Source organism: Onychomys torridus, chromosome 5, assembly GCF_903995425.1.
Source record: "Onychomys torridus chromosome 5, mOncTor1.1, whole genome shotgun sequence".
In the NCBI taxonomy this organism is placed as follows: domain Eukaryota; kingdom Metazoa; phylum Chordata; class Mammalia; order Rodentia; family Cricetidae; genus Onychomys; species Onychomys torridus.
Window position 1 is genome coordinate 64,188,561 of NC_050447.1, and position 26,316 is coordinate 64,214,876.

Here is a 26,316-nt window from a genome sequence, read left to right on the forward strand (position 1 = left end):
TCTTGTGCTGTTTAGAATAAACAACGAAGGTGGTAGAGTAAGGCCATTTTGATTGGTCAATTTACTTGGTTTCTAAAAGGTGCATCTCTTTGAGAAAACAAAAATCTATGAGGTGCTCAGAGGACAGGACTGAAGCAAGGGAGTCAGTCGTCATCCCTGGGACCCTGGTCTCAATTAAGCATTCAGGATCTATGTAAGTACCAAACACAACACTTTGAAAGGGCGAACTCTATATTAGAAAGCTATCTTTGAAATGACAGATCCAGCCAGTCAAGGCACTTACTGCCAAGAGTGATAAACAGAGTTGGATCCCAGATCCCACACTGACTCCCAAGGGCTCCACACATATGCTATGGTACCCAAATGTACACACACACACACACACACACACACACACACACACACACACGGTAGAAAGATTTCTTTTTTCAATTTGCTCCCCACAGGAGGAAACACACTACAGTTCTCAGCACCACTGTTAGTATCAGATTAAACACTGGTTTGCAAAGAGAGTTCTTTTAAAGGGCTCTCTACTAATGCCATGCTCTTCAGAATGCATCCTCTGAATGTCCTTCCACTATCCACTGATTTTATTAACAGAACAAGAAAATACAGTGTTGTTCCCATCCTGTGGGTGAAGCAAGAGTCAACCCATTTGAGAGTGAAGGTGTCCCAGAAGCAGGAATTTATTGACTAATGTTGTGGGGGTCCTGGAGAGGGTTTGATGTGGCATTCAATGACATTTACTGACTGTCCAACGTCTAGTTTGCAATACAGCCATGATATGCATGAAGTCCTTAATGCTAAGGCCCAAAACTGAGAGGGTCACAGTGTTTCTTGCTTTACTGTGAGTTCTTGGAGTGTTGAAAGCAACAATCAACACTCATGTTCTGTTACTAGATGGCTACTCAAATCTCTGCAGCTGTTATTATTATTATTTTTATTATTATTATTGTTATTGTTATTATTATTATTACTATTATTATTAATTGTGTGTGTCTATGTGTGTCAGTGTGTGAGTATATGCATAACAGTTCAGGTACCCTCTAAGACCAGAAGCATTGTTTTCCCTTGGAACTGGAGTTACGGGTAATTTTGAGCTGCCTAATACGGGTACTCTGTAGGCAGTATGTGCTTTGTTTGTTTGTTTTGGTGTGTTTGCTTGTTTGAAACAAAGTCTTTCTATTATGTAGCTCTGGCTGTCCTGGAATTTGCTCTGTAGACCAGGCTGGCCTCAAACTCACAGAGTTCCACCTGTCTGTCTCTTAAGTGCTGGGATTAAAGATATGTGACACCTCTGGGCCTCCATCATTTCTCTAGTCCCTGTGGCTTTGTGTTTGATTGTTTCCTTGGTGCTTTAAAATGTGTTTATGATCTGTAATTCTCTTTCTTTTTGAGTCTTTCTGTGCTTTGGGTAACAGGGTGACTGTGGCCTCATAGAAAGAATTGTCAGTGCTCCTCCTGTTTTTAGTTTGTGGAATAATTTGAGGAGTATTGGTGTTAACTCTTCTTTAAAAGTCTGGTAGAATTCTACATTAAAACCATCTGGCCCTGAGCTTGTTTTGGTTGGGAAACTTTTAATGACTATTTCTATTTCCTTAGGGGTCTATTTAAATTGTTTATCTGATCTTTATTTAACATTGGTAAGTGATATCTACTAAGAAATTTGTCCATTTCTTTTAGATTTTCCAATTTTGTAGAAGACAAGTTTTTGAAGTATGACCTAATGATTCTACGGATTTCCTCTGAGTCTGTTGTTATGTCCCCTTTTTCATTTCTGATTTTGTTAATTCGGATATTCTCTCTCTGCCTTTTAGTCAGCTTGCATAAGGGTTTGTCTATCTTGTTGATTTTTCTTGAAGAACCAACTCTTTGTTTCATCAATTCTTTTTATTGTTCTCTGTGTTTCTATCTTACTGATTTCAGCCCTCAGTGTGATTATTTCTTGCTGTCTATAGCTCCGTAGAAGAGCTTGAAATCGGGGATGGTGATACCTCCAGAACTTCCTTTATTGTACAGGATTGTTTTAGCTATCCTGGGTTTTTGTTTTTCCATATGAAGCTGAGCATTATTCTTTCAAGGTCTGTAAAGAATTGTGTTGGAAATTTTGAGGGGATTGCATTACTCTTAGGTGTGCTTGCTTCTTTTTGTTCTAGAGATTCCAGGTAACAATGATGCAAAAATGCTCAATAAAATACTGGCAAACTGAATCCAAGAACACATCAGAAAGATCATCCACCATGACCAAGCAGGCTTCATCCAAGAGATGCAGGGATGGAGCAACATATAAAAATCTGTCAATGTAATCCACCATATAAACAAACTAAAAGAAAACAAGTGATCATCTTGTTAGATGCCAAAAAAGTCTTTGACAAAATCCAACACCCCTTCATGATAAAAGTCTTGGAGAAATAAGGGATACAAGGGACATACCTAAAAAAATAAAAGCAAATATAGCAAGCTGATTGTTAACATCAAATTAAATGGAGAGAAACTCAAAGTGATTCCACTAAAATCAGGAACAAGACAAGGATGTCCACTCTCTCTATACCTATTAAATATAGAACTGGAAGTTCTAGCTGGAGCAATAAGACAACTAAAAGAAATCAAGGGGATACAAAATGGAAAAGAAGAAGTCAAAGTATCATTATTTGCAGATGATATGATAGTATACATAAGTGACCCCAAAAACTCTACCAGGAAACTCTTACAGCTGATAAACATATTTTGTCAAGTGGCTGGATACAAGATTAACTCCAAAAAAATCAGTAGCCCTATTATATTATATACAAATTATATATTATATACTATATATATATATACACACACACAAATGACAAGTGGGCTGAGAAAGAAATCAGAGAATTGACACCCTTTACAATTGCCTCAAATAATAAAATATCTTGGTATGACTGTAACTAAGCAAGTGAAAGACATGTATGACAAGAACTTCAAATCTTAGAAAAAATAAATTGAAGAAGATATAAGAAGATGGAAAGATGCTCATGGATCAGTAGAATTAACATAGTAAAAATGGCCAAAATCGGTAGGATTAACATAGTAAAAATCTTGCCAAAAGCAATATACAGTTTCAATGCAATGCCCTCAAAATTCCAACACAATTCTTTACAGACCTTGAAAGAATAATACTCAGCTTCATATTGAAAAACAAAAACCCAGGATAGCTAAAACAATCCTGTACAATAAAGGAAGTTCTGGAGGTATCACCATCCCCGATTTCAAGCTCTTCTATGGAGCTATAGTAATAAAAACTGCATGGTGTTGGCATAAAAACAGATAGATTGATCAATGGAATTGAACTGAAGACCTAGATGTAAATCCACACACTTATGGACACCAGATTTTCAAAAAATAAGTCAAAATTATACAATGGAAAAAAGCATCTTCAACAAACGGTGCTGGTCTAACTGGATGTCTTCATGTAGAAGAATACAAATATATCCACATCTGTCTCTTTGCACAAAACTCAAGTCTAAGTGAATCAAAGACCTCAAGATAAATCCAGATACACTGAGCCTGATGGAAGGGAAAGTGGAAAATAATCTCTAATGCATTGGCACAGGAGACAACTTCCTGAACAGAACACCAACAGCATAGGCCCTAAGACTGACAATTAATACATGGGACCTCATGACACTGAAAAGTTTCTGTAGGGCAAAGGGCACTGCCAATAGGACAAAACAACAGCTTACAGAATGGGAAAAGATTTTCACCAACCCCACATCTGACAGAGGGCTGATCTCCAAAATATATAAAGAACTTAAGAAAGTAGATATCAACAAACCAACTAATTCACTTTAAAAATGGGGTACAGATCTAAACAGAATTCTCAACAGATGAATCTTAAATGGCTGAGAAACACTTAAAGAGATGTTCAACATCCTTAGCCATAGGGGAAATGCAAATGAAAACAACTGAGATATCATCTTACACCTGTCGGATGGCGAAGATAAAACACACACACACACACACACACACACACACAAGTGGCAGCTCATGTTGGAGAGGATGTGGAGCAAGGGGAACTCTCCTCCATTGCTGGTGGGAGTGCAAACATACAGCCACTTTGGATGTCAGTGTGGTGATTTCCCAGAAAGTTGGCAATCAATCTACCAAAAGACCCAGCCATAACACTCTTGGGCATATACCTAAAGGATGCTCAATCATACCAGTAGGACACTAGCTCAACTATGTTCATAGCAGCATTATTTGTAATAGGCAGAACCTGGAAACAACCTAGATGCCCCTTAACAGAGGAATGAATAAAGAACATGTGGTACATTTACACAACGAAGTATTACTCAGCTGTTAAAAATAAGAACACCAGGAAATTTGAAGACAGATGGTTGGAGCTAGAAAAATCATTTTGAGTGAGGTAACCCAGACCAAGAAAGACAAACAAACAAACAAACAAACAAACAAATAAATTCCTTTTTTTTTTTCCTTTCCAAGACAGGGTTTCCCTGTGTAGCTTTGTGCCCTATTTCTGGAGCTCACTTGGTAGCCCAGGCTGGCCTCAAACTCACAGAGATCTGCCTGGCTCTGCTTCCCGAGTGCTGGGATTAAAGGCATGCACCACCGCCTGGCAATAAATTATTTTTTAAAAAAGATAATATTATATTTTCTGGGTTAATAAAAATGTTCTTTTCCCTAAAAGAAAAAAAAAAGTGTGTCTATGGGCTGGGGAGATGGATGCAGGACATGAGGACCTGAGTTTGTATCCCCAGAATGCAGATTAAAATCAGATGTGGCATCCATGTGATCTCTGAGGAGATCACCTATGTGATCTTCTAGAATTCCTAGAAGCTTACAAGCCAGCTAGCCTGGAGTATGCGGTCATGACAATAGGACCAACACTCTTGTCTTTTGACCTCCATTCTACACACATGCCAACACATATATTTATTATATGTTTACAAAATTATTTAAGTACACACTTGGAGTCCTCTTAAAAATTAAAAATAGTCTGGTGGCTTTGCCAAGAATTATATGTGTCTGTGTGCAAAGGATCATATTACGCACAGCTTCTACAAATAGTTTTCATCCCTTAGCTGGAGGAAACATATGCTATCACTGGGGGAGTGGGGGGGGGGCTCTAGCACCTAAATTTCTTTGTGTTCATTTTCTTTGTTATATCCATATAAAATTTAGCTGTGAAAATGCTTTTTTTTTTTAGGTAATAATGAAGAAAAGGGGCTAAAAATATATATGAGAATATAGATTTTTAAAGAACTGAAAAAGTAATTTTTATATAAAAAGCTTTCCTCCTTTCTCTGTCTCCTCAAAGCGGGGGATTACAAATAGGTGCTTCCATGCTGGCTTTTTTAAAAAGTGGGTATCAAGGTTGAACTCCGGTCCTCATGCAGGGCAGACATCTATTCTGGACTGATTTTTTACTCATGTTCTTAGTACCCTCTTTTGTGACTTCCACTTTCTTTCGTTACTCTGTTTCATCCTTTTTTAAAATTACAGTGTCGGTACAGTGAGGCCCCATCAGCCTTAGATGAGCTGGAGATTCCCCTCAGCTGTGGGCCACCACAGTGAAGGCTTAGCTAGGTCTACTCACTACAGGGACTCAGATCATCGTGCAGAGAAAGGTTCAAGGTGAGAATGGAAAGGTTCAAGGGAGAACTGCTTTTTCCACACACACGTCTGCGGTGGGAAAAGAGAGGAGCTTCGTGTGCTTCACTATAGATCACGGGCTGCTCAAACACACGCTGGAGGGGAACCTGATGTTGAGTGGGACGAGATGGGGCTTTGGTCCCACTTTGACACACTCCATGCTGTCTTCGGAGGTCACTCCAAAATTTCTGCTGTGTTCTAAACCCTGTATTGGGATTGATAAATCAGTGTTCAGGTGTTCTAGTACTGTAGGAAAGTGGACCAATTCTGAATTTATCCATCCTCTCTTTGAAACAGGTGGTCCAGGTGAGTGGTTCCTACTCAACTATCTTCTTGCCACAGCTGTGGGAATTACAGGGCTGTTCCACCTCACCAGGCTCTTTCCTTCCTTTTTAATTTTCCCAACTACAAATTGAGATGTCCTACGAAACAAGGTTTATTTACTTTTCATAAATACACACCATAAAAGGCCTAATAGAAAACCCTTTGTACAATTTGATATATAAAGGTACAGTGTGTGTGTGTGTGTGTGTGTGTGTGTGTGTGTGTGTGTGTGTGAATGTGTATATTCAAAGGAGGCAGAGATAGAAAAGAGATAAATGACTCTCTACAAACTAGCAAGCTCATTTATTCTGGCCTGTTTATATTTCTACTGTAAACTTTAATTAGTAAAATTCACTATCTTTGTAGATTCATTAGTGTGTGTCAGAAATAACTGGCCTGAATTTCAAGATGTCGGTACCTTGCAACAGGGACTTGGGCTCAGTTGTATTTACTGGCTTAATTGTTCCGTGGGGTCTTCTTGCATTAACTAACCAATTATTTTCCTTTGCAATCAAAGTGCAACTAAAACTCCATTTCATGAATTTTAAAGCGGTTTCCTTGGTGTGTTTAGTCTCTGAGGAGAGGCAGTACAGCAACATCCTGGCTCCCTTGCTTCACAGCGAGCTGACCTTCAGTGGGGCTTATTCCTCTGGGGCCTCCATTCCTTTGTCTATCAAACATGGATGTTAATAATGTCTGCTTCCTAGACTGCTATGAAGAGTAGATGAGCTCAAACACATAATGTGCCCAGAACACAGAGTGACACATAGTAAGCGCTCTATAAATGTCAGATGTTTTCATACTTATAACTATAGTTATTAACAATAATCCTCACACACTGAGAACAAATGTCCCAGAAGCAGGCTGGATTTTAACACAAAAGGTGAGTTGTTTGAAACAGGGGTTTGATGTAAAAATGTCCCTTTTTGTTGACTATAGTTATTAAATTATTACTGATACGAAATTACAAAAATATTGGGTGTGGCACATACCTTAATCTCAGCACTCAGTAGGCTAAGGAAAGAGGGCTGCCATGACTTCAAGGCCTTACACACCAATCATTGTCAATGTCAATGAAGAAGGTTAAGCCTGAAGGTGATTTATTGACAAATTCATGTAACTATTGGCATTTCTAGAGCTGACGGGAAACAGTAAGATCCTATCCCTGAAACTCATCTAAGCCAATGATCTTATTACATTGAAGATGCTCAAAAGAAATTATGGCCAGACAGAATAGTAGAGTGGTCTATTGGATGTAAAAAAATCATGTTTGTAAAACAGGGCTGGGGAATGAGGTTGAGTGTTTGCCTCTTGTGCATAAAGCCCTGGGTTCAAGACAAATAAGGGATAACCCAGATGTATGCAGATAGACACTTAAAATCACAGCACTTTGAAGATGAAGGCAGGAGAACCAGAAGTTCAAAGTCAGGCTAAGTTACACGAATTGTTTAAGACCTGGGCTACAGGATACTGTCACACACACAAAATTTTGGGTTTAAAAATGCTTAAAAATTGTTTTAAATTAAAGTAAGACAATTGTAACAGTTCTTCTAAAAAAGAAAAGAACATAAAAGTTCTCAAAGGATAAACATCATTAAAATACAAATCTATTTACAGTACAAAGGAGAGACAAAGAGCAATCGAAGCAATTAATCTAACAAAATCAATTGCATAAATATCATAGGACCATGTTGTTTTGATAGGCAGTATTTAGAGAAGGTACAGGGCCAGAACTGTGAGAAAATGTCAGTATTTAAAACACAGACTCATTCTTAGAGGAGGAGGAGGGCACTCTGGGAACTTTCTAGCATTAGCCAAAGGGAGATTGCAGAAGCAGACTCAGAAGCCATTTGATGCCCTCTGGCTTGTAGAGAGAGCATGTTCTCCCTGCAATGTTCACATTTTCCAAGTAAACAGAGAATGGAAATCGCAGCCAGAGGAACCGTTGTCAAATGTTGGGGATACATGAGAATTTCACAGCATCAAAGGAATTAACTAGTGATTTTATCAAAGCAGGAACAATTGACTTTGCAAATGCATGGGGAACTTGACAAATGTCACATAAAGGACATCGAAAACACCAACCCTTTCACCAGGTAAGCAAGGCAGGAACAAAAAGCAAAGAATAATTATAGTTATTTTTTCCCAGGTATCATTTTTCTTCAAAGGCTAGGAAGCTCACCTAGTATTTTTTTTGTTTTTGTCTTTTTATAAATTTTTATTTAGTTTTGATAATTAAAAGTTAGAGAAGGAGGCCATGAAATTGGGAGGAGAGGTGATGGGGAGTCCTGGGGAGAGCTGGAGGTGGGAGTGAGAGATGAACACAATTGAGATGCATGAAATTTTCGAAGAAGAATGTAACAAAATTTATGTATAAGTTTTTCAATATATGAAGAAGAAAAGAAATCAGGACCAAAGTGCCTACTAAAATAAGATATAAGTAGATCTTATTCTTTTCAGAGTATCATAAGTTAAACTATGTGATAATGTTCTAATTTCAAGATTATGTAAGACAAAGATGGATATTGGAGAACAAAAGATATGTATTCATTAGTATATAGCCTGTGACAGTCAGTGGACTGAGTTGGGAATTCCACTCAGAAAACAGGAAAGCTACTATACCCATCTAATGCTAAATGAAACAGGCTTGGATGTAGTTCAGTTGGTAGAATGCTTGCACAGTATACACAAAGTCCTGCATTCCACCTCTAGCATCATATAAACCAGGCATGGGAATCCAAGAGCTGGCAAGGTGGAGGCAGGAGGACCAGAGGTTTCAAGGCCAATACCAACATCAAGATTGAGACCAGAGCTTGGGCTACTAAGACCCTATCTAAAAAGCAGAACCAAATCAAACTGAACAATACAAATAACAAAGAAATAATCCACAGAGAATTCTTAAGCCTGGCCTGGCCTGTAGAACATGCATATTCATTTTTATTATTGTGTATGCACTGAGCTTGAAGAAATAAGACAGTTACATGAAGACACCTGAGGGTTTAGAATGTGCAGGAAGCTTATGGCATTTCTAGTGCACTGGTTTTTGCTTTTTTACATGCCAAAGAATTTCTGCATAGCTGTTCATTAATTTCCCCTATTATCCTCTGTGACACTGGACAAAACACCATAAGCAAACTTTCCAAGCATAGTTTACCATAAATTAACTTTAAAGCTACCACATTTGATAAATTTGACCATGAATCCACCTTCTGAATCACAGTTTTGTGACATCAAGTACGGGGTTGGTGGGGGGCTGTTGAACATCCAAGTGAGTCACCATTTCTGAAATAATCTACCCTAGCACTTAGGGAAAAGAGGTTCATTGGTCAGGCTCAACCATGCAGTGGCCAACATCCATTCTGACCCAGTGCAGGGACAAGTCTCTTCCAGGATATAGTTTATATATGATCTTTTATTATTCTTTTCTTAGTGCTAAAACTGATGATCACCACGGCTCCCAACTCAACCAGAGGGTGTCTATATCAAAGCATTCTCCACAGCTTTAGATGAGGAAGCTTAAGTAACTAGAGATTTACCCCATGAGGTTTGAGTTTGCTTTAAATCATGTATACACCAGGATGACAAGCTTTGGGGAAAAAAAGTAAAAGGTTTTCCTCTTACTTCCAATAGTGATCTTTTTCCTCACAAAAGATTCAAACATCTCTACAATGTTCTCTTTTTCAGCTTTGTGCATTTGGAGGCAAGGAGGAAAAGCAAGGTTACCAAGCCATGTTAGAATCCTTTTCAAAAGATGGTGTCTCCTGCCTTGAAGCTGCAACCGGAAGCACAGTTCTGTGTGTCCAAAATAGAAATCAAAACGCAAGCTTCTTTTCATTTTACTCTTATTATTATTTCTTATGAAAGAGAAATGTCAAAGGAATTATGCTGACAGTGTTGAAGTAGCTCAGACCAGAAGTGAGTGTATAGTTTTGAACACTAGCATTCATCATGTGATAGTGGGGTGACATGTCTTCATGGAGACCTCTAACACTCATAGTGGCTGTCATTCAAATGCACTCCTAGGAAGGACCCAGAGCTGTGCTTATAGGATTAAAAGCCTCTTTGAGGTCTGTAGTTGTTAACTCTTCTTTTTTTAAATGTGCCTGCAACAACGTGCACCACATGAGTGCAGTGCCTCTGGAGGGCCAGAAGAGGGCATCAGATCAATTGGACCTGGAGTTACAAACAGCCTCCATGTAGGTGCTGGGATTTGAACCAGTATCTACTGGAAAAGCAGCCAGTGCTCCTAACCACAGAGCCATCCTTCCAGCCCTCTTAATGCTTCTTAAACTACAATTGCAGATTTGAATATGATGGGCCTTTCATTAACTAGTGTTCCCTTAATTTATAGGAGATTCAAATGAAGGCAGATCATAATTCACTTTAATGGCTAATGAAAAATAATTTTAAAAAATCAAAGCAAACACAGACCTCATTGTATTAGGTGCATCTTTTCAAACTAGTTTTGGAGCTACATCAACCTGTTTGAAATGGTTTTATGGGAGATGGAACAGGGAAACTTGGATTGCCAAGCTCAATGTTGTTATCATTAGTATTATCTGTGGCACTGGGTATGGAACCTTGGGCCTCATCCATGCCAGGCAGTCACTCTACCACTAAGCCACACTTTCAGCCCTTTTCTTATTTTTATTTTGAGACAGGGTCTCACAAACTTGCACAGGCTGGCCTTGAACTCATTCTCTAAAGCAGATTGGCTTTGAACTTGGTGATCCTTCTGCTTCAGCTTCCTGAGTGCTGAGATTTAAAGGGGCATGGTACCATGCCTTCATTAATCATGTTAAACTCAAGGAACTTGGATCTGGGGGTGGTGGTGGTGGTAGCTCAGTAGGGAAAGCATTCTATGTATAAGCCTTAGAACTGAGTGAAAGTCCAGAACTCACAGAAAACCCAGATGCAGAGTGACCTGAAATCACCATGCTCCTGGTGAAATGAGAGGCAGAGACAGGAGAATTCCTGGGAGGTCGCAGAGTGTGCCGCATGACAGACATGAAGGAGAGACCCTACCTCAACAAGGGAAAGGCAAGAACTGACTCTGAAAGTTGACCCCTGACCTCCACATGCTCATCCTGGCGTGAATGTGCTCCCAGTAAAGAAAGTGAAATAAAATGTAAATTAGACTTCAATTTAAAAATGAAAATCAAGGAAGCAGAATATTATTCTTCCAAATTAGGTAGGTCTTTTCCCCCCTTTTTTACTAATTAAAGAAAAAAAAAAAGTAAAAATAGGCAAAGCTTTGTAGTTTAGTCCCAGGCAGTGCTGAGTTTTGCGTTTTTTGAGGAAAAACACAGAACTCACAAGTAGTAGTTCCTGAGAAGCATCTGTGGTTTAATATAACAGGGACTTTTGAAGGAAATTCATGAGACAGAGTCTCAAAGTTCATATTTAATTTATTCCAGTTGTTTTTAATTCACTTGTGGGTTTGAAAGTTTTCTGTGTAACATTTTCCAATTATTCTTAATTCATTTGTGAGTGAATTCAGCTGAAAGATTCATGGCAATTTTTTTAAAGATGGTTTTTCTTATATGTTTTCTCATCTTTTTTTTTTTTTTTTTTTTTGAGCTGAGGACCGAACCCAGAGCCTTGTGCTTGCTAGGCAAACGCTCTACCACTGAGCTAAATCCCCAACCCCTAAAGATTAATTTATAAAAATAAATTGTATGTGTATTGGTGTTTTGCCTGCATGCATGTCTGTGTACCGTGTGTGCTGTTACCAGCAGAGGCCACAGGAGGAGGATGGATCCCCTAGAACTGAAGTTGCAGGTGGTTGTGAGTGTCATGTGAGTGCTGGGAATCGAACCCAGGCTTCTGGAAGAGCATCCAGTGCTCTTAGCTGCTGAGCCATCTCTCTAGGCACCGCCTTGTACATCGTAAAAATTAATAAAGAAAAGTAGATATTGCATCTCTTCCCTTCCTTCCTCTTCCTTTCCATCCCTCCCCTCCAGCTTCCTTCCTCTTTTTCTCCACCCCTTCCTCCTTCCAGTCTTCCTTCCTGACCTTCTTTTTATTTCCCCTTTCTGCTGTAGACGGAACCAGAGCCTTGTGTGTGCCAGGCAAGTGATTTTATATTAACCCACCCAGCTCCACGCAGGACTAAAATTCAGTGTCACACAGGTTTGCACACATTAAGAGAATACTGAGAAGGGATTGTGCAATTATAAGCCTTGTGGACTTCTGTATGAGGCACAGAAAATACAAATATGAAGAAACAATACAGAAATGTAAGTAAAAAGTAAATCAGATAATATAAAAGCTGTTCTTTCCTTTATCTATCACACCATTGTACTGTGGGGCCAATGGCTCATGGCAGAGATTGAAGGGAGTATAAAGTCACCTTGATTAATCTGGAAGATTCTTTTGAGCTTCCTCCAGGTTCAGGTTTGGGTTCAATGGAATGCTTTGTGCCTCTCTGGCTTCAGCTTTCCTGTAGGGTACCTGCTCCTACCCTGATGCCCCTCTGCACACTGATCTTTCCTTGTTATCCTGAGCAAAGAGGCGAGAGAATGTCAGAGCTGAGGCTAAACCTCATAATCCAAGTCCACAGCTCTGTCCTTTTCACAGAAGCCTCCCTTTCTTTCTTACCATATTTTTACCCACCTAAACTCTCATAAAAGTGTGTGTGTGCGCACACATGGGAGAGGGAGAGAGAGAGAGAGAGAGAGAGAGAGAGAGAGAGAGAGAGAGAGAGAGACTGAGACAGAGAGCAAGCACAGGTGTGTGGGTGTAGAGGTCAGAGGTCAACCTTGGGTGTGGCTCCTCAGGACACTGCCCTTCTTGTTCTTTTGAGACAGCTCTCACTGGTCTTTAGCTTTATTTGGTAACATTGGCTGTCCAGGATGCCCCAGGGACCTCCCTGTTTCCAATGCCCCAGTGCTGAGATGAAAGCGCACATTCCGAACCTGCCTTTCTACACGCTTGTGTGGTAAGGGTGTAATGTACTGAGTTATCTCCCTAGCCTGACATTAAACATCTTTAATGATCTGATCCACATGTGCCTGATAAATAACAGCTGAACAATCTCAACACCTGTCAACGGCTCTGACGTTCAACAGGAGCCCTCTTTGGAGATGGAGTGAGAGCCAAAGTCCTGTTTTAGGTTTTAATAACTATGTCTTAGAGATCCATGAAACAAAAATGCCTCTGATCTGCAAACCTCTTGCCCAAGAACAGATAGTTCCTAAAATGCTAAAGGATACTGTTTATAGTTCCTGAAATGCTGGAGGATAGTGTTTATGGGAAACAACAAGTTACATATTTTCACTCCCTTAAACAAGTTTGTTTGACCCATCTACACTGATGTGCTTGATCTCATAAGGGTGAGAGGTATGTAGGCAGGAAATACGTATGTCAGGATATATGCTTGCCCATGACTGGACATGATGGGAAATGCAATGAATTATGGGTTTCCTTTCCATACTTGATTCTGGGCTATTTCCCAGGAACCTGGCAACCTCTACCACCAAGCCACACTGTCAGGCGGCCCTTCTCTTACTTTTTATGCTGTGACAAGGTCTCACAAAGTTGCCCAGGCTGATCTTGAACTCATGCTATAGCCCAGGTTGGCTTTAAACGTGGTGGGCCTCCTGTTTCAGCCTCCTGAGTGCTGAGATTACAGGGGTGTACTCCCGTGCCTGCATTAATGGTATGTTAAACCCAAGGACCCTGGGCTGGGGAGATGGGTCAGGAGATGTGTCCTGCAGGTGCAAGGCTGACGCCTGGGTCTGAGGAAAGGCTCTTCCTGCCATGTTCCCAAAGGGTGACACAGTTCTGTTGCTTCTTCTTCACATGGGCACTTAGTCATTTCCTTTGATAGGGCAAGAGCTGAATAATAAATCAGGACATCTCAGAAGCTCAGGGTTCTGGGACATCCAGTGTTAGTACAGCTTTTCTTTTATCTCTTTCTAAATGGACTCAAGTCCTTAAAGTCCAAGTGAACCAGCTACATTTACATTTGATGTGCAAATTCTTGGCCACCTTTCCTCCGTCCTTCTTTGTTTTTGTTTTGTTTTTCCTGTGGCAAGGGCAATGCTGGTGCCTTCATTTTCTCTGGTCCTGTTAAAGTATCAAAGCTGCATGGAGTCTGAAAAGTATTGTCTTGTGGCTCTGATAGACAAAGTGAGATTCTGAGTGGTGTCCTCATAAAACAGGCAAACAGTCACACATGGAGTCATACATATATATATGTATCCCCATAGGGTACTTGATACATGATGCATGTAAAAGGTGCTAAATTAATCTGGAAGGCTCAAGCATCCCTCAAAGGCTGTGTGGAGGGTACTTTGCTACAAGTAAGCATATGGAGCAAATTACTCAAAGTTTGCATACCGCCATCCTTTCAAAAAGGGAGGCCTCAATTTTTATTTCTTCCATTTCCTACAAATACATTCTTGGAGATAAAAATAAAATTCTTGGAGGAAAAATTTCAGTGGGTAAGAAGGCTTGTTGCACAAGCGTGAGGACCTGAGTTCAAATCCCCATTACCTCTGTAAAAAGCCAGGCCAGTGCTAGAGGGGTGGTGGTGGGCAGAGCCCAGAGGGTTCCTGGAGCTTGCTGGCTAACAGCTTAGTGCCAGGTTCAGAGAGAGACCCTGCTCTAAGGAAAGAGGGCAGAGAGCGAAAGAACAGAACACTAAACAGCCTTCACATGTACATACAAGCATGTGCACCTGCACACACATACACATATCTGTGCATAAGCCACACACATGTGCATATACCACACACACCACTTTTCAGGAAAAATACAAGAGGGAAAGTGCAAGTACATCACTCCCAGGGGAGACACAGTCTGGGGTTCACCCTGGCAGATAGGGACAGAGTCCCTACATCACCCTGACAAACAGGAAGACTCCAGTAGAAACTTTCTAGCATTCATTATTGGGAATCTCACCTTCCTTTTTGCTGAATCAAACAAACTTACTTTCTCTTAGAGCAGAAGTTCGTAACCTGTTGGGGGGTCAAATGATCCTTTCACAGGGGTTGCATATTAGATATCCTGCATATCAGATATTTACATTATGTTTCACAAAGGTAGCAAAATTACAGTGATGAAATAGCAATGATTAATTTTATGGTCAGGGGTTACCACAACATGAGGAACTGTATTAAAAAGTCACAACATTAGGAAGGTTGAGAACCACTGTATTAGACCCTTGTTATCGTCCCTCAAACTTTCCACACCCTTGTACCTGCCAGGCCCAACTTCCTGTCCTTTCTGAGTTTCAAATTCTAACATCTAGTGTCTTCCTGATCTGCCATGTCAGACCTGCATTCTGAATGGATTTACAAGCTTGGTGCTGTTGTCGGCTAGCTAGGTTGGCATTATCAGGCTTTGAGACACTGAGGCCAGACACCCCTCATGACTGATTTTGGACCCCACCTCCTGTCTCCCAGGTAGTGCTAGCAAGTGAGTGGAAGCATGCAGGTTTTATGAGGGGTCGCTAAGGGGAAGCTGTTTCTTTCTGATCAAAGGAATGGAATCTAGGTCCTACCTATGGCCCTGGGTGGAGATCTGACCTCCTGGACTACCCAAAACATCACGTAATACTGTTTTCTTTTTGAGAGCTAATCTGGCTGGGTCTGTTGTCAATCACCTGGCTAGTAGCGGTAGCCCCACCACCTTAGAAGTCTGATTCATCCAGAAGCCATGCTAAGGAGTGGGGAGGGCTAATTATCTCCTTTTCCTCTTCCTAAGCAGCAGCCTGAAAGACTTCTGGTCTGTGTCCCTGCTGAGCCTGCTCCCTTTCCTTGGTCTTAATTCAGAAAATCATTATTTTCCTTCTCCTTCCTTCTCTTATTCTTTCAGACCAGCCTAATGCTTTCCCTGGGCATTTCTCACTCATGCCCTGAAGCCTGATTCCTTCCTGCCATACATCTGCTGCTGACTATCATAGCTGAATTACTAATAAACAAACAACAACAAAAACATCAGCGCCTATGGAGAGTCTGGTATGTTGCTGAACTGATAGCCTAATTAAAATGCCTTTGGGGCTGTCTTTATACCCTAAAACCATTGCTTACCCACCTCTGTATCAGACCTAACATCCGGACAGGTAGATAGAAGCCTTTGCAAATGTATTAATTTCACAAAACTGTGTTCTCCACCACTGGCAGTGCAGAGAATGCCGTCTGGTATCGGGTGAGGACTACAGGAGAGAGTCCACCCCACTTCTGCTGTGACATCTCTCTGTGGTCTCCATCAATGTATCTTTAAAAATGTCTCCTTTTATGACTTTCTTTGTCCTGCTGCCATAAGCTTCAAGAATTTGCTTCTTCGGTGGGGACATCAACCTGGCTCTTTGTTTCCTGGGCCAGGGTCATTCAGATTTGGTTTTAGAATAAACTGTATCTTATTCCCACATGACTTCCTGGCTTATTCTCCATTTCCTTCCTACAGGCAACTGCAAAATTTACAGCTTGCCTGCCATGCTGTTTTTCTCCCAAAGACCATTAAACTGGTCCTTGTACTGCTTTCTGAGTCCTTTTCCAATTTTTTTATTAATAATACTATGAACCCAAAAAGGAAGGCCCAGTTTCCTCGGTAACAGTATCAGTATTGTCCTATAAAGTATGAAATGTTTCTGGGTCAGGAACTGTATTATATGTGGGCTCCACAGTGCTCTGGACAGAGGATATACTCAGTAAGTCTTCGTTTTAATCTGGACACATGGAGAAATATTTACATATTTGAAGAAATGAATACGACAAAATGTTAAAAATGGATGTTATAAATTGGTCGCTAGATACAGTGAATTGTTACTTATTTGAAGGAACTCATGGGGGTGAGGGAAAATCTAGAAGGATAGAATTCAGAGTATTAATGCTGAGTCTATCCAGGGATAGGATTATAAATCTTTGAGAGTCTTCCATATTCTCTACAATGGTAGGAGTCAGAAAAAATAATTGAGTTTTTGTTCATAAGAGAAAAGGTGATGGGCAGAGTGCCTCTGGAATGAGGGCAACGTCTGAGAAAATCCACATGAGGGAGGGGACAGTGTTCAGTGTCCGTCATGACATGCGAGCATCTTATCTCACCCCTCTCACCCACGAACCTCATGCTAACACCCACCTTTCCTGACGGCCTTTAAAGGATGGTAATAGAGATCATACTTTTTTTTTTTTTTGTCTGTTTCCCTTTTTCTCTGCCTCTACATTTACAGTAGACTTAAGAGTGGCCCATTCTGTCGGAGCCTGGTTCTTATACCAAATTAAATCAAAAGACACAATGTGCATACACACAGACCTGGAAGTGTCTCTCCCAACACACAACGTTTACAATTCTAACTCATGCTTCCATGGTGCTTAGAAGAGGTGAAACTTTTTGAGATGGGTTTGTGGAGGGCAGACTGAGAGGTAAGAAAACTGTGGAGACAATATCCCACTTCCCCGAATGTGGGCGTCACTAGAGGCGGCACTTGGGATAAGCCAAAGGGAGAGAAAGTGCATCTGAGCAGAAAGTGAGGGGCTGGGGGAGTCACACAAACTCTCTGGTAGGCAGGGAGAGGAGTCATGGCTAGGTACTGAAGGTTGTGAACTTCCAAGATGGCTGGCCTCTTCCTCGACTTCTTGACCTGAGACTAAAGCCTGGAAGCTTAAAACAAAGGTCTTGTGGACTTTTTCTCCTGCTGGCAGGACTCGCTACTGATGGACAGACTCAAGAGTTCAGGGGGTCAGGACATGTTTACACCACAGTTTTTATACAACAAACTGACTAACCCTAAATCAGAGGAAAACCCTTCGGAAACTTAAAAAGCTCCAGGCCTTAAGAAGAGTCTGGATTTGTTGGCTTCCCAGTCCCCTCTCTGCTTTGCAGAGGGTCTTTCTCTGTGTGTCTGCTGCATGTCTGTGTTTTCTCAGCCCCAGCAAAGCCTTCTGCCTGCTGATTCTGCCTGCTGCTGCTTGTGGGGTTTGAAATTTCTCTGCTGCTACCTGTTGAGCTCCAGACTTTCCATGCCTTTTAATTCTTTAACTGTCAAAGAAAAGGAACCCAATTAGGACCCCTAGAGTGTAACGAAAAGCATACCTTGGTCTGGAACGTGCAGAACATGTGTGTTAGAAACGGATGCTCCCAAGCCAAGGACAGAACCCTCTTCTCCACCATGGTACACTCAACATCATCATCCATCAACACCACATCCTTCTTTAAGGCTTTTATTGCGAAAAATTGATTGGTTCTCTTGAACTCCGCTAGAAACACCTAAAAGGAAGCAAGACAGCACTTTGTTTTAGAATATGGATTTCCACACACTGAAGAAGAAGAGGTAAAAGCAGGATGCGGAGAGATCTACGCTGGGTGAGAGAAGAAAGGCCTTGGGCTTCTGTCCTGGATAGTGTCTCTAGAATGTCACTTAAGAGTTTCAGATCAGCTTACCTTTCTAAGGGTTTCACCAAAATTTTATGCATTTGCAAGATTATTCTTTTTTGTTTGTTTTTTCAAGACAGGGTTTCTTTGTGTGGCCTTGCCTGTCCTGGAACTAGCTCTGTAAACCAGGCTGGCCTCTAACTCAGAGATCCACCTGCCTCTGCCTCCCAAGTGCTGGGATTAAAGGTGTGTGCCACCACCGCTCAGCTTGGAAGGTTATTTATTCTTCATGCATGAAAATCTTGGGGCTGGGGTGTAGCTCAGAAGATAGAGTGCTTGCCTAGCATGCATGAAGCCTTGGGTTTGACCCTTTGCACTTCATAGACACAACAGGGTGGGCTTGCCTTTAATCTTAGCATCTGGGAGGTGAAAGAAGGGAGGAGAGATCAGAAGTTAGAGGTCATTTTTGGCTACATGGTGAGTTTGAGACTATCCTGGGCTACATGACAGAACTCACAACAATTTGCAGTTCTGAACACTGCAGGAGGGGTATTAATTATAATGATAAAGATAAGAACAATATCCTTGAGTTCAAAGTACAACTTGCTCAAATTCATGGAATTACTCAGGGGACAATCTAACCCTGGAGTTTACTTTCCCATTTGACTTCCTGTCTCAAATTTTGACACCAGATGGTGTAATGGAGAATTTCAACCACTGTAGACTTGTGAAGGAGGCAGGAGAGGACTCTTGGCAGTTGGGAGGACATGGCATTTATACAGCTATGGACATGTGAGCAAAGCCATTGACCTCCCTGGGCTTCAGGTTCTAGAGCTTTAAAAGGTGTGTTTGTGGCAGGGTGATTGGGTGGGGGGCTTACTTATTCACTGATTTACAGAACTATGGTGACCACCAAATGATACATGACGAAGTAAAGTGCTTTCTATTTGTTTTGTTTTTGTTTGCTTGTTTGTTTGTTTTTGTTTTTGTTTTTGTTTTTTTTAAGACAGGGTTTCTCTGTGTAGCTTTGCGCCTTTTCTGGAATTCGCTTTGGAGACCAGGCTGACCTCAAACTCACAGAGATCCGCCTGGCTCTGCTTCCCGAGTGCTGGGATTAAAGGCATGTGCCACCACCGCCCGGCTGTAAAGTGCTTTCTAAATGTGACTTATAAGAGCTGTTTTATTATTTTAAAATTTATATGTTACTTTTATATCTATGCTAATGTGTGGTGTCTATGAGTATGGTCATGTGTTGCAAGTGCCCAAGGAGGCCAGAAGAGGGTGTCAGATACTTTGGGGCTGGAGTTACGGACAACAGTGAGCTGCCAGATGTAGGTGTTAAGAACTGAACTCCAGTCCCTTGTAAGAACAACACGTAGTCCAGGTTGGCCTCGAATTCAGAGATCTGCCTGCCTCTGCCTCCAGAGTGCTGGGATTAAAGGCATGCGCCAAGCCCAGAGCAACACCATTCTTAAGGACTGAGCCGTCTCCCAAGCCCTGAGACTTACATAAACTCATAACATTTGTTTCTTCTATTGACTTTTAGGAAATGTCAAAATCAATGGTGCCAAACTGAAAACGCAAGGGTCTAGGGTTAAAATAATCTATGCATGCAGTGCTGGGAATGTAGACCAGTTGGTAACGTGATAGCTGAGCACGCAGAAACCCCTGGGTCTGACACTCAGCACTGCATAATCCAGGCATGGCCAGCAATCTTGTAATCTCAGCATTATAGAGGTGGAAGCAGAAAGATCAGGAGTTCATGGTCGTCCTGCTGTGCAGTGAGTTTGAGATCAGCCTGGATCACATGAAACCTTGGGAGGGGTCTGTTTGTTTGTTTGTTTGTTTGTTTTGTTTTAGAAGAGATACACAGTTGCCTCTGATAGCTGACTTGGTGAAGTGATTGCAGCTTGGATGAGAACTCAGACTCATAAATAGTGTTCATATCTCCAGAAAACATGTAATTTGTTAGCATTGACTTAAAAGCAGATTGAAAACAATAGCAGACTACCATTTTGGTTAGAAGTCATGTTTTCCATGGAGAGCCAAAAGAATGATGAAATGTAAGTTCTTGAGAACTCTTAGTACTCTGAGAAAGAGAAATGGATCAGCTGAGTTTCTGCCTTCTCAGTGTGCAGAGCCCAGCATCTCAGTGCAAAATGGCACACCATGAATTCTGCACAGAGTAAGAAGGTACCTAGAGCCCAGGATGTCCTCAGGGATACTTGCCAAGCCATGTATGTTTAGCTTATTAACTTTGTTCAAATGTAGAAATCCACATGGGAACAAAGAAAGATAAACATTCCATTAACAAAAGTACCCTGTTGGTAATTGTTTCTTTTAGTAAACCATCCTAAAACCAGCCATAAACTAAGAGCCAAGAAGGCAATTGCCATCTACATAACGTCCTTTCAATTTTTTTGTATCAGGTTATAATTGCACATTAATTGCTGCTAAATTATAATAAAGACTGGCTGTAAAATTGCCTGTTGCACTCAGATTAACACTGAATGAACTGTTGTAGTTCATGTTATTGAGGAACTGAAAAGGATTCATGGATCTCAGCTAGCGTTTGCAGGGCAGAGGAGGTTTTATGAAAAGAAAATGCATTAGTGTTCAAATGCAAACATGCTGGAACACAGTATTACTCAGCCATGGTGGAGGCTCGGGTGCACTTGAACGTGTTTGTTGTTACATAAACTGGATAGATGCTGCTGCCAAAGTCTGAGCAGCAGGTGCTTACTGTAAGCTGGCTTTGGATTCCCACAGTCGTGGCATAGTGGCCCTTGGTTAAAAATTTCTTAAGTGTTCCATCTAACACTTTAAAAACAGTTAGGAACCCTAGTAATAAATTACATGTCTGCAGTGTCTAAGATACCCAAAAGCCTGTATTCTGTAACGTTTTCCTTTGCAATCATTAACTTGGAAATTTTCTGCTGTCACTGACGGTTGACAAGTGTTTGCATGTGCTGTGGAGCATGACTGTGGAGTCTAGAGGCCAGCCTCACGCACTGTTCCTCAGGAGTGACCATCTCTTTTTGTTTTTTGAGACAGAGTCTCTTGTTTCCTTGGGACGGACTAAACTGGCTAGGCCGGCTGGCCAGCGAGCCCAAGGGATCTTCTGGTCTGTTTGTTTCCAGTGCTTGGATGACAAATCCATGCCAACAAACGTGACTTTTTTATGTGGGTTCCAGGACCTGAATTCAGGCCCTTCAGTCTGCAACTTAAGTGCTTCAGCAACTATCCCCAGCCCTGAGGATAACTGCTTTCTCCTCATCTCTCTCCTTTCTCTCCTTCTCTTTCTTCTCCTCATTCTGTGCTTGCCCTCTATGACTGACAGAGACAAGTTGTTTCCTCTACCCCTGCCCAATGCGTGGCAAGAAGGACAGAGAAGGAGAACTTTCCTCAAGGTCCATTTTCCAAGACTTTCTCGAACTACAGTGTTAGTGTCCGAGCTGTGCTTCCTCCCTTCTTGTGCTTATGTGTCAAGGTGAAATCCTGGCCCTCGTTATTCAGAGTATGAACCTGTTTGGAGATGGGCCTTTAAATGGGTAATTGAGGTTAACTGAGGTCACTCTCTGGGCAATACTCTAAGCATGGGGAAGAGGCAATGAAAAAAAAAAATAAAACAACCAATGTGAACAGGAAATGGCCACTTCCCTGATTCTTTGGTGTTCAATCGACATCAAACTCAGTCGCATGTGATGTATGTGGACTTAAAGCAAATAAATGGCTCTGGGGCCAGAGATCCATAGGAAACACAGGCTAATATTACCATTGAGTCACTCAGCTCCCCATTTAATGCTGGACACTCTGTTCTCCCACCACACATTGGGGGTACCCTCTTAGCACACATCCACACCATCTGGTCCTAGGAATTGAGTGTCACCCACTAGGGGCTGTAGTATGAAGTTCCTATCATACCTTGCCGAAGCTTCCTTTCCCCAGCATTTTGTGCAGGACAAAGTCGTCAATCTTCAGTTTCAGCTGCAGAGCGGCTCTTTGCACATTAACTTCAGGTTCAGGAGGATGGTCCGCTTTATCCATCCCATCCACAGGGGACTCCCAGGAAATACCCTGGGGCTCTGAAAATGGTAAATCAGTTGCTTGTGAAATGTAAACAGGTAAGTCACTTAGACACCTACCCACTGTTTTCTTCCATGTCTTATTCTGAGATTCCATCTAACTCCGGTTAACTCCTCTCCACCTGTCTGTAAATTGGGTATGGACTGTCTCTGTATCTAGCCAACGGCCTGAAAAATGGGCTAACTTAAGAAAGGCTGGACTCAGTCAAAGGCTATGTATGCAAGGGGGACAGACAAAGAGAGTCAGAGACAGGGAGAGAACTTTTAATAACTTCAGGTCATCGGGAAATACAAGTTTTCACAAATCTGGGGGAAAGGGGTTTTCCACTGTCTGTGTGGCTCCCAGACACAGTGACATCACTTTCCATGAACCACAATGTGAGCTCTGAGGACAAGGCATCTTGTAGATGTTGTTAAAGATTCGGAACCACATTAGTGTTGTGGTCTTCAAGGCAAGATGCTGTCCGCACTAAGATCACTGAGACTGATCTTCTTTACTGCTTAGAAATCCTTCCAAGATGGACTTTCAATCTTTCTTTAAAATTTTTATGCCAATTTGGTCCTTGAATGATGCCAGAAGTACAGAAAATGATTTTAGGAATCCCTCTCTTAGAGCTATTGCCATTAGTATTATTTTTGTGTGTGTGTGGGTATGTGTATGTGAGGGGGTACAATACATACATGTGTGTGTGTGTGTGTGTGTGTGTGTGTGTGTGTGTGTGTGCATATGGAAGCCAGAGGTCAGCTTCAACTACCATTCCTCAGACACCATTTACCTTGTCTTTTGAGACCGGGTTCTTCATAGGCATGGAACATACCAATTAGGCAAGGCTGGCTGGCAGTGGGACTCCAGGATCCACTTGTCTCCACCGCCACCTCATGCCACTGGGATTACAAATGAAGACCACCATGTGCAGCTTTTTTTTTTTTTTTTAAATGTCACTTTGGGGTATTGAACTCAGATCCTTGTGCTTGCAATACAAGCACTTACCAACTAAGCCATTGCCCCAATCCTTAAGATTCTTCAATATTCTTGAAGTCCAAAGAACATATTTTATAATGTTTGCTGATAGGATTCAGCTACCCGGAATCACGTAGCTGCCTTTTCCTATAAGTACCTTCAAGCAGTAGGCATGACAAAGGTTAAGGCTTAGGACCTTTTTTCCTTCCTGTCTTGAAACCTCACAGAAGAGTCTGGAAGGTGCAGAACAACAATGCTGATGCCCTGTCCTCGTCTTGCTTTACAGAGACTAATGTCATAAAATCACTTAACATGGGTAGGAAGTGACACTCTAGTACCCCCACCAGCAACCCCCTCACAAAGAACTCCTGGTTAGGTGTGTTTTGGTTTTACTCTTAAAAAGAGGAGTACGCCTGGTGGCAGTGGTGCACACCTTTAATGCAAGCCCTAGGGAGGCAGAACCAGGAGGATCTCTGTGAGTTCGAGGCCAGCCTGGTCTACAGAGCAAAATCCAGGACAGGCTCCAAAACTACATAGAGAAACCCTGTCTCGAAAAACAAAAAACAACAACAAAAACAAAAACAAAGAAAGAAAAAAAGAGGCGTAGAAGAAGGAGAAACTGTAATCAGGATATATTGTCTGAGAAATGAATGTATTTTCAGTTAAAAAAAAAAAGTTGGGGCTTCAAAGTTGATAACTGGATTTGCAATCTTTAAATAGAGAAAAAGGAATCTTATCAGAGTAGGCACATGAAGAACTCAAATCCAGGGTCAAATTGATCCTGACAAGAGACTGACATTGACTGACAGTCAAGCACAGCAATAGCTACCTCTTTTCCCAGGTGTTGGTACGCATGGTGGCCTGGCTTCATTTCGGATGGAGCACGGGAGACCGATCTCAACTGGTCCTTCTCGGAAGATGTGTTCTGAATCTCTTAAGGAGCGAGCCTAGATCATAAACAGGGTCAGACCTGTGGTTGCTTCCATCTCCCACCCACAGAAAGCACACTGCACACCTGTCCCTGAGGTCAAAAGGCATTTAAGACTTTGAAATGTGCAGGACAGTCAAAGCTTTTCTTCCCTTCAGTGCTCTTAGGATTCTTGGACTTGCCAGCATCTGTAGCATTTCATGCCCTCAGCAGCAGGCACTTGGTTCCTTTTCACACTTCAAGGGATTAGCTGGAATCTTCCATACAAGTAGCCTCATCCCATAACAAGTAAGGATAGGAAAGAGGGTCAATGGCAAAGTAGCTTATATAGAAGGTAACACTAAGCCTCAATGAGAATTGGTTCTTAAGAGATGGGAATTTAACCTGTGACAAGGTGTAAATGGCCAGGCAGAAGTCACTCAGACTCAGTGTCCTGAGACAATTCTGGCAATGATTCTAGGAAGCAGAGCTTTGCCCTCCAGCTTTCTAGATAGCCCTAAAGTATAGATATAAAGCTGGCAGTAAATCATCAACAATTTTAAGGAATTCATTTTTTCTCTACCTGCTCATTCTATGAAGAGTTTAAGAGACTGTAACTAGTCACACAGATTTATGAATTCAGTAAGCATCTCAAAGGGCAATATGGGCAGGAAGATGAAAAGCCCAAGGCAAGTGTTCAGAAGGACACCCTGGGACATCCCGTAGGGATGACAGAGTGAGAGAGCAAAGGACTCAAGTGGCCCTTGTTGAGGGGACACAGGGAACATCTCATCAGCCTCTTGAGGCTTCACCTGTTGGGTGCTTTCAATCATTGCTAGTGCTTCAGCCATTAGCTTCTGGTTTATACCACAGAGGTTGGCGACCTTTGTCTGGCATCGGTGGTGGACGTTCATGCCACATGCTGAAAGGAAGAAAGCAGTCCGTAAGGAACAGGAAAAGGAACTCTGGGAGCTACAAAGCTACATCTTCTTGAGGGAGCATTACAGTCTCGTGTCTAGGGAAGGAAGTCTGTGGTTGGCATCCCATCTGAGAAGGACTGTGGAGAGAAGCACCAAGCTGACATCAATCGGTTCTATTGGGGCATCTATTGATGTTTCTATTGACCAGGAAACGCTAGGATAGAAGAGGGTGCCCTTCCACTCCAGTCTGGAGACTGAGTATTCCCTTTCCCAGCTGCCCTGGGTGGAGCTTCTCTAGGACGAAGCCTAAGCTGAGGCCTCAGCCTGAAGAAGGGAAATGGATAGGGATGAGGTGGTACTTGTGGAAATGAAGGGCCAGAAGTAGGCAGGGGAAGGAAGCCCTGAGACCATGGGCTCACTTTAGGAAGAGGCATTGTTATTAAACTTCCTGACTGGTGATGATAGGGCCATGCAATGAGGGCATAGGTCTGAGCCCTGGCTAGTGGGGGACATCCAGGATGGCTGGGTCTCCTGTGAACAGAACTTAGAGACTGAATGGCACTTTAGAAGGGTGAGTCAAACAATTGTGGACCCAGGAGTGAAGGAAGCTCTTTGATGGACTGCAGAACCCCTAGCAGAACTGGAGCTAGGCACTAGGCCTCAGATTTGATGAAATCAGACAACTTTCCACAAAGCCTTAGGAAGAAAGCCACAGCCTTCCTCACTGAGGTTCTAGATGGGGATGCCAATACCAATCTGACAGCTGAATGGGGGTTTCAGGCCCCCAAATACCCCTACATATAACACAACTACAGGGAGGGCAGAGGACCCCTACAGTTATTGGAATTGTGCTTAGGTTAATATCAAGGTCATGAAGAAAACGGTGTTTCTTACATGTGAGTTAATGTCTTAACTTTACACCTGTGGCATAATGGACAGAAAGAGGGAAAGAAGAGAGGACACATTCATCCTTGCAGGTCTGCCAAGATGTGGTTTATAGTTTTTCAACAGAAAAAGAAAAAGAAATGGTCAATATGTGAGTGGGGAGGATGGTGTTCCTGGTCACAGCTGACCTTGCACAAGCTTGAACAAAAAGCCCCAAGGGTTTCTGAGGAGGATCTCTAGCACTATATACAAATTCTCTCTTCTCTCTTCTCT

At 41.9% G+C, this 26,316-nt stretch overlaps 1 protein-coding gene across 3 annotated transcripts in view; it reads right to left on the reverse strand.

Moving 5' to 3' along the window:
* The window catches only part of Prkcq (protein kinase C theta), a 129,172-nt gene that overhangs the window by 31,948 nt on the left and 70,908 nt on the right, over window positions 1-26,316 (reverse strand). For all 3 annotated transcript variants that reach the window (XM_036188605.1, XM_036188607.1, XM_036188604.1), the window contains exons 9-12: window positions 25,051-25,160; window positions 24,161-24,278; window positions 22,210-22,370; window positions 18,007-18,180 (exon numbers count right to left, since the gene is read on the reverse strand). In XM_036188605.1, coding sequence (XP_036044498.1) covers window positions 18,007-18,180; window positions 22,210-22,370; window positions 24,161-24,278; window positions 25,051-25,160 — 563 coding nt within the window. The remainder of the gene's footprint in view (window positions 1-18,006; window positions 18,181-22,209; window positions 22,371-24,160; window positions 24,279-25,050; window positions 25,161-26,316) is intronic.